General features: G+C 35.2%; 1 protein-coding gene across 1 annotated transcript; it reads left to right on the plus strand.

Moving 5' to 3' along the window:
* Positions 1-4,249: 4,249 nt before the first annotated feature.
* Positions 4,250-8,704, plus strand: LOC107807267 (uncharacterized). The gene is made up of 4 exons (XM_016631622.2): positions 4,250-4,516; positions 6,452-6,588; positions 7,547-7,651; positions 8,067-8,704. The coding sequence occupies exons 1-4, from the start codon at positions 4,445-4,447 to the stop codon at positions 8,494-8,496; spliced, it is 744 nt and encodes a 247-aa protein (XP_016487108.2). The 5' UTR covers positions 4,250-4,444; the 3' UTR covers positions 8,497-8,704.
* The last annotated feature ends 488 nt before the right edge of the window (positions 8,705-9,192 follow it).

The following is a 9,192-nucleotide window of genomic DNA, read 5'->3' on the forward strand; positions in this document are numbered from 1 at the left end:
TATGCATAACAATTAATTTGATATAAATATTGAATGTGAATAACTCTACTATCGAAAAATTACCAGTTATGTCTCCCGTAAGCAAATTAGTATAAAAATTGGTTGATTCGTAAAATATTATTAATATTAGACAAATACTAACAATATTAGCCAATTAGCTATTTGTAGCTAAAAATGTCAATTTTTTGCTTTCTTTTGAGTGGGTGCTGTTGGAATAGATTGCGTACATCTTACGGAGTTCAATCTCAGTTTTAGAATGATTTGATAGAGTTTTGAATTGTTTTGAATTGAAAATTCAAAGTAGAAAACGAAGACGAAAAAAGATGATATGTGTGACACACTATATATCATTTGTGCATCACATATGTATCAAATGTATATCATATGTATATCCATATATACATGTGTGTGAGATACATGCGTGATACATGTGTCGGAGAAAACAAATTCAAACTCAATTTTAACTACGAATTATGTTATCAAATCGGTCCAAATCCCCCTCAATCTTGCTCAAATCTTGTATATTGCCTCAATATATATGTTTTCAACGAACTCCAACCATACCCATTGAAAAAAATATTTTTTGCCTATTTTTTAAATATTTTATATCATTGGTAATGAAGTTTGACTCCAAACTAGTCTAACCCGTCTTCAAACTTCGCCAAATTTTATAGGCAAGATACATAAAAATTGCATTAAACTTGTCGAGAAAACAAGTTTGAACACTTAAACTAAACGGGTGACTTTTTACCTCCCTAAACACATTGCGAGTAAATTTTGTTCCACCTTCCATAACATCAGACCAGTTAAAGAGCAATGAGTATGAGGCACGCTCTTTCTGGTGATGCCACGTCATCAATGAAGTTTGCCATTTTAATGACCCGGTCCATCACTACTAAACCCACCCGATTAAAATACCCGACCCACTTTATTTAATTTTTACCCTAGTTTTCTAACCCCGATCTCATTTCTTTCTAAACACAACGAGAAATTGTGTGATGAACTCAAACCCTAGTGTAGATTTTCCCCCAAATCTCGTCGATTAGAGCGTAGATACTGCAGATTGGTGGCTTCTCTTGTAGGATCATCATCTTCCATGCAAAGCCCAACCAAATTAGTTGACCGCATTATGTACAAAGCAATAAATCAAAGAAACCCCCTCAAATAAAAAGAAATTCGAACCACTCAAAATAAAGCCCTAAAATCAGATGAACCAAAAGATTATAGAGAAAAATAAGGCTTTAATTCACATAAAAGGATTTAGGCTTTGATTCCCATAAGGCTTTGATTTTGTCCGAAATTTCATATCTTGGCCAGAAATTATAACTAATTGAAGGAGAGGGGGATTTAGGATTCTTGAAAAAGAGAAGAAGAATTGGATCGGGTAATTTTACTGTTGGGGTCTCTTTATAAAATAAATGTAATTTTAAAATAGTTTCCCTTTTTAAAAAAAATAATTTTATCCATTAATTTAGTGTAAAACACGCTCATAAATGATATGATGCCACGCGCTGGGTCTGGTGTTATGAAAAATAAAATAAAATTCACTCACAATGTGTTTAGGGGGTGAAAAGTCACCCGTTTAGTTTAAGTGTTCAAACCTATTTTCTGGACAAGTTTAATGGGGTCTTTATGCATTTTGCCAATTTTATATATTGCCTCATATGTATGTTTTCAATGAATCATAATAATACCCATTGGAAAAAAAATATTTTTTTGCCTATATTTTTTGAATGTTGAATATCATTGGTAATTTTTGTTGGCTATTTTTCACAGCATAACTAAAATTGCTAGTTGTTGGTAAATAGCACTATTTTTTTTTTGATACATTACTGTAATATTTCCTAATTTTTTTGCGTTCTATTTCATATAAATAAATATATAAATTCTTGTATAATTTGTACAATTTACGACGAGCAAGAAAAAAGACAACCAACTATCTATTTGGAGTATTAATACTGAACTTTAGCCACGTGTTATAATACCCTTGCATCAAACCGAAAGTGAACAGATTGCTTGTTTTTTCAAAGAAAAAAAAAAGAAAAAAAAAAGAAACCCAAAAAAGAACGGAAAAGGTCCAATAATATCCCTAAACTATAGTATATAGCTCATTTTTGGGCCAGAAATATCCTCCCCATTAGTAAAATGGGCCACTAATGCCTTCAACCTAACGGCCCTCCACACAAGCCTTTATATCAGCATTTTATAGCTTATATGGCATCCACATAACATCCACATAAGCGGAGCCACATAAACCCGCTCCGATAACCAAATAAGCAGACCTAACAAACCCCATTTCCAAACAAAAATCACTGGTTCTTCCATGTCCGTTCTTCCATGGCGATTTGAGAGTTGAGGAGATGATACGATCAAGCAAGGTTTAACAACACAAACTGAAGATCATCTGAAGATATTCAGGTAATTTTTCCTTCTATTTATTGGGTCTATGTCTCGAATAAAGGGATTATTCAATTTTTTGTTGTAATTTTCTAGGGTTTTGTCATGTTCTAGTATTTCTGGTCATGTCTTCTAGTGTATAGTGTTTGTATGTGGGTCTGGTACTCTAGCAGCAGTATACATGTTTAGACATCAGTGGTGTTTGGTGATATTTTGCACAGCAGATTGTGAATACTCTCTATTTTAGTATGTGAAAATATATTGTGAATGCTTTGAACTACTTAATTAAACATAAACTAATCGGATAAAACATATATTATACAAGTTTTTGCTGGACAAGTTAATCAATCAAGTTCACTTTATTGAGATATTTATGTATTTATAATGAGACAAAATAGATATCCACTGGAATCGATTCCCATATTTAAGTATACTCATAAAATATAATACTGCACATGCATTTGCTGGGATTTAATGCAACACACACCTTGTGCCTTTCTAAATGGACAGCCTGCAGGTAAATAAATCGACTAATGACTAACAGAAAAGAACTTAGTTTGCACAGCAGTGGTCGTTGCACAACAGTGCTGTTGTTTTAAAATAGCATAATCTTCATTATGAAACACGAGGAATGATTTAACCAAAATACTACAACATACTAAACAAACATACTAAACCAATATACTACAACATACTAAATCAACATACATTAACTTCATCATCCCTATAACTAAACCAAAATACTACACCAACATATTTAAACAACATACATTCACTTCATCATCCCTACGACAACCAAAGCAAATAATAAAGCCCATGAAACCAAAATGATATTTCTCATCTTCTTCAATTTGACCTCTAAATTACTAGCTTTTTCAGCTTCCACAACTTGAAATTGCTCAATTTCGTCAAGTTTCATCTTCAAAGTATGCCTTTCAACCGTCATAACATCTTCCATTTCATCAAACAAGTTCTTAGAGCCCCTTTGAACCGTCGTAGCTTGTTCCATGAGGTAAACTTTATTCCTCAAATTGTTCCTCTCAAGCTTAGCAGCATCAAGTTTAGTTTTTAAATCTTTGATCACCATCACAGCTTGACGAAGGAGCTCTTCGTCAATCCATTCAAAATACCAGTAAGAACTAACCTACACCATATCAGAATTTACAGCAGTTTTGGAAACAATTTTTGTACATAAACAATAAAAATCAAGAACGACCTAACTCGACAAAAGAAGATGAATCACATAAATCGACCAAAATAAAAAAAAATTCAAAACTAACCTTGGATCTTGGACATTTGTAGAACCTTCTCCCAGCATTGGCGTCTGACCAAGTTGTCAAATATAGCGCAATCAATCCGCAATGACATCTTCTTGCATATTGAATTTCATGCGCATTCACAGATAAATCAGACATTGAGCAGAAATTTGAGCAAAAATTTGGAGATTTGAGCAGAAATTTTGAAGGAAAAATGGAGATTTTTAAAATTTGGGAATAATGACAATAAGGGTTTTGGGAATGGGTGAATATCGGTATAAGAAGAGGGAAAATAAGATGAGAGAATAACTTATGTGGATGCCATATAAGCTATAAAATGCTGATATGAAGGCTTGTGTGGAGTGCCGTTAGGTTGAAGGCATTAGTGGCCCATTTTACTAACGGGAGGATATTTTTGGCCCACTTTACTAACGGAGGACAAAAGTGAGCTATATACCATAGTTTAGGGATATTATTGGACCTTTTCCGGAACAAGAAAGAGAAAAAGAATAGATTTCTTGTTTTGTTCTATTTTTATTTTTGTTTTCCTTTTAATTTATATTTATATCTTAAGGCGGCAAGGTAAGAGGGGTAGGTGGGGGCATCTATAATAAGATTCTTGTACGTATTCCGCATCGGCTTCGTTCCCCGGTTCGTTCGAGGCCGCTCGCTGGAATCAGCATAATTCTCCAGAATATATTTACAGTAAAGTTTATTAGTTGAAACTAGCTAGTAGAGTACGTATATTTCTCCTTTTTCTTTTCTTCTTTTATTGCTATCTTTATTAGGCGATGGCTGCAGTTGTGGAGTTTGAGGGTCAGCAACTCGTGAATGACATCTTAGATCTATCCATTCAAGACCAGGTAATAATGGGGTTTTTTTACTATGTTCTTTTTTACATTTTCGTTTACATTTTGTCTTATTTGATTAGTATAATGATCGCAAATGCATTTCAATTGAAAATATTATGTGGATACAATGATTTTGAAGCAATAGCGTCCTAAAGTGTGTTTTCTTATGGTATATTGTTGTTGAATGAACTTTATGGTTTCGAGTTTGAAATTCTACCAATTTAGTGGGTTCGAGTTTGAAATTCTACCACAGCTCATTTGATTTACTGTGTTTGAGATTCAAAATTTTGTAATTGTTTATTAGAATTTTGAACACATACAAGGTTTGAGCCAACAGACGCAGATCCAGAATTCAAACTCCACGTTCAATATTTAATGTTCTTAGCATTGAACCACTTATATTTTAAGTTATAAGTTTATAGCTATTATTTGTTGTAGTTTTAGTGGAATTTTACACATAAATTTATGCTCTGCGTGAAAAGTACTAGGTTTAGTTGAACTCGGTAACATAACATTGGATGCACCCCTGTGAGTCAAAAGTTACTGGATGAACCCATAACATGTATGCTAGGTCCCACCCCTGTTGAATAAGCTGGATATTTGATTAATAGAATTTTGCCATTATCTGTTGATACTTGATAGGTAGTGTTACTCACGGCAATATGGTCCTTCTCCAAATCATTGTTGAGGAGTTTTGCTAAATTTTGAAAATAGTTCATGCTTTATCTTTTGAAAATAGTTCATTAGCAATATGGTATCTTCCTTGTTCTTAGATTGCTGTTACCACCTGCTGCTTGATTGCTATTTTTCGCTTCACTTTTCTTAATATCTTGATGTTGTTACTGCTTATTGCCACTGCTTCTTTTTTATCTTTTCTTGAGCCTAGGTTAAGGGTGAGGTCTGCGTATACATCACTTGTGGGAATTCACTAGGTTTATTGTTGTTGTCGGAACTACTTGTGTATAGGGGTAAATAGAGATTCTTGGTGTAACTTTCTTTTGGCACCCATAAAATAGATTTATTGGTTGCACCCAAGGGCGTGACTTAGTGGTCAATGAAGTGAGTTGAGAATCATGAGTTCTCAGGATCAGATCCCATCAGAGACAAAAACATTAGGTGATTTCTTTCCATGTGTCCAAGCCTTGGTGAACAGAGTTACCTAGTACATGTTGATGGCGGGAGGTAGCAGGTACATGTTGTTGATGGGAGGTAGATGGTGAGAGGCACCTGATACTTGTTGCTGGTGGGAGGTGTGCATAAGCTGGCCCTGAAATCACGGTTATAAAAGAAACATATTTATTGGTTAGTCCTAGTATTGAGAGCTAAGGATTTGGTGGAAACAATTGATTGAAGTCTGTTAATGTGATTAAATGTTTCTACATGTTTCTACATATAGAATAAATTCTATGAATTCTGGTTTAGTTTTATGTAACGAGGGGGCTACAAAGGAAGATTTAGAAATGTCAGGAAGATAACCAAATGATGAAGAACCAAAAGAAGATTTGAAATTCAAAACTAATATTGAGAAAAGATTGTTTGAGACGAGGCTTATTTATTCCAGTCACTACTTCGAAATAATACAAGTGGATTTATTTATGAAAGCGGGATGCTTAGGAGCGTGCTATTCTGAAGCAGGAAAGAAACCCCATTTGGAAAATGAGAACCTATCTGAAAAGGAAAAAGCAGACAAAAATGTCAAATTGAAAACTCATTAGTAAAAGTTGAATCGACCTAAAAGGCTTGGCTCCTACAATGGTTACAAGCATAGCTTGAACCTCATGGTACCACATTATATCATTTTGTGTTAGTTTCTGCATCGTGGAGTTGCAGTGGCTTGGATTTATTTAATCCGTTCTGTTTATCATATGGCTGGATTTTTAGGCTTACAGCTGTGTTGTTTGAATACACGATACATTTAATCTGATTGATATGGATTTTGATTTTCAGACTAACATGAAGAGCATATCTGAGGAAAATCACGAAGTTGGGTGCGAGAGTAATCATCATGGTTTGTGTGCTATCTGTTTGAATAAGATATTGCTTCAAGAAACTGCTCTTGTTAAAGGTTGCGAGCATGCTTACTGGTTTGTATATACAACCAATCTCTTCCATCTATTTACTGCCATTTTGATCACCAGATGCTCCTGATAGGATCCTATTCAATTTACTGTTTTTAATAAATTGGTCATATAAAGTTTGTCCACAGCTAATTGTTCTACACTTTTTTGTTAAATCTACTGCAGTTTGATCTGCTTGCCTTTGATAGGATCCTAATTCAATTTACTCATACATATATACATTTCACCTAACTATATATCTAGAAAGATAAAATTGCTGTTTTCTGTTATTTATGGCTATCAAATTGGCAGTTAATGGATGGTAAATGAACCGCGAAAGAAAGAAAGTTACGTGCAAGGGATAGTTACTTGAAGAAATTTGTTTGCATTTTTGGTCAGTTTATGCTATGAAACCTTTTGCTTTTTTATATTGGTGAGCAAAGGAAGGAAAATGAGGATATATTTTCATTCCCATTCGTCCAAAATTTTATTTTTCTTGTGGGTGGGTGGTGGGGTGGGTGGGTTGCAGGACTAATGATTTTCTGGCGCTTTTCTCTTACTCCTTGGTAGTCAGCAGAAAGCTCTCTTACTCTGAACCACAGTATATTCTGTTTCACTGGTTCGTATTAACAATCCTTTTGTCGATGTTGGAAGATTTGGTTTAACTTATGATTGATTTTTGTACATCAAATTGGACGGTTCTCTATTTTAGTCTGTGTTAGGTTCTACAAGCTTACTTGTTAAAAGAACAAAGGATTAAATCAGTTGGGTTTTAGTGTGAATGTGACAAACTTCATTAGTGTCTCCTTATCTTGTTATGACCTGATCTGTGTTTTTATGACATAATAATGATCTTATAGGGTTTGAATTAGTCTCTAAGCTTTGGGTCTTTTGCAAGTCTTTTCTTTTTTCAGAGCAAGTCCATTCTTGTAATAGTGGAAATGTCTCAACACTAATATGTACTATCTCCTTACGTGGTGTTCAGTGTGACATGCATCCTTCGGTGGGCAACCTACAAAAAGGAACCAGCATGCCCTCAGTGTAAACATCCATTTGAGTTTCTCCACGTTCATCGCTCACTAGATGGAAGGTAATTGATTAGTTTTGGCTAAAGTCCTTATCTAAATATTTGTTATACATGATAATGCAAATAATATGCCAATGTGGTAGTCTATGTTGCTTGGACTCTCCGAAAATGTTACCGGTTGCGTGTCGGATCTTCTAAAAATAGTATATTTTTGGAGGATCCGACACGGGTGCGGCATCATTTTGGAGATTCCGTGCAACATAGGTGGTAGTTGATATACATTCTTTTTCGAGTGTTTGAACGAGTATAAAACCATGTGCACAATTCTTTTATTTTCTTGAACTTGATTGTTTATCTCTGAGATGGTTTAATCGTTGTCATGTTCGCAGGATTTTTTTTATTTCTAATTTTGTTTTGGACGTCCCGTAGTTGTGGTTGGTGATTTTTAACCTAAGAAATGAAACTTTTTTTCCGACAGCATTCAGGATTACATGTTTGAGGAGAGTGTCTGCCTTCTCCTCAGAGCATCATGGTTCAATCCCTTGATTGTGGAGGAAAAACAAGAAGTCGATGATAACATGGATTATCTTTATGCATATGAGGATGAAGATGAAGAGCTAGAACACTTCTATTTTACTAGTTCATCCCATCTCCGAATAGGCAACCGGAGATGGGGAGACAATGGATATGTCAGGGCAGGAAGGCAAGAAGCAACGCCTGTTCCTCGACCAAATTCCCAGGACTTTGGCGCTGGCTCGTCACGCCAGACTAAGAAGAAAGAGGCTGCTGCTGTTGCTCCTAAAGAAGCTGTAGGCCGGCGTGCAAAGAGGGCACTCAAGCGTGAAGCTGCTGATAAGGCGGCTGCTGAAAAGCACCAGCAGCATTTGGTGAGGTTGGGTCGGACGTGAGTTCTGCTCCATCTCTAACCTAAAGACCAGACCATGACTTAATGTATCGCCACTGTACAGTTTCTCTTTTCTCTCGATTGTAAGATAATGACACAGTTTAGATGCTGCATTAACTAAATGGGATGAACCATGTTCGTGCCATGTTATGTCCTTCAGAGATGTAAATTTATGACAATGGAAAAGCAAGCTTCTTACTTCCACCATTAATGTACATTGTTTTTTTGTTTAATGTTTTAGCTCGCAAAGTGATTGTTTTCAATCCAGTTATTCTCGCAACTCAGCTTGTTCTTGAGTTTTGGGGGTGTTGTTGTTTTGGTTATAAGGCTTTGCTTCTTATTCCAATTCGATGTTTATTTTGCTTTATTTTCAATCATTTGGTCTTTTATATATTTGCTTTTCTAAAGAAAATTTATTGGATTTAAAAATAAATAAATTAAAAATGGTGTTAGATGACCCTTCCGGTAGAAGGGTGTCTCCGCCACCGAATTTTCCATCTAATTTATTTTTACATTTTTGTTTTTTTAAAGGAGCCTTAGAGCAACGCTAAAGTTATCACCGTATGATCAATAGGTCACAAGTTCGAGTTGTGGGATCAACCATTGATGCTTGTATCAGGGTAGACTGCCTACATCACACCTTTTAGGCTATTGCCCTTCCCGAATCTTGCGTAGACGCAAAATACTTCGTGCACCGGGT

Source organism: Nicotiana tabacum, chromosome 19 (genome assembly GCF_000715075.1).
Source record: "Nicotiana tabacum cultivar K326 chromosome 19, ASM71507v2, whole genome shotgun sequence".
Classification (NCBI taxonomy): Eukaryota; Viridiplantae; Streptophyta; class Magnoliopsida; order Solanales; family Solanaceae; genus Nicotiana; species Nicotiana tabacum.

Excerpts from the sequence above, each read along its gene's own strand:
- LOC107807267 (XM_016631622.2), top strand. The coding sequence starts at position 4,445 with ATGGCTGCAGTTGTGGAGTTTGAGGGTCAGCAACTCGTGAATGACATC. Across the intron at positions 4,517-6,451 it reads ATCTATCCATTCAAGACCAG|ACTAACATGAAGAGCATATC; the intron begins GTAATAATGGGG and ends TTTGATTTTCAG. Across the intron at positions 7,652-8,066 it reads CATCGCTCACTAGATGGAAG|CATTCAGGATTACATGTTTG; the intron begins GTAATTGATTAG and ends TTTTTCCGACAG.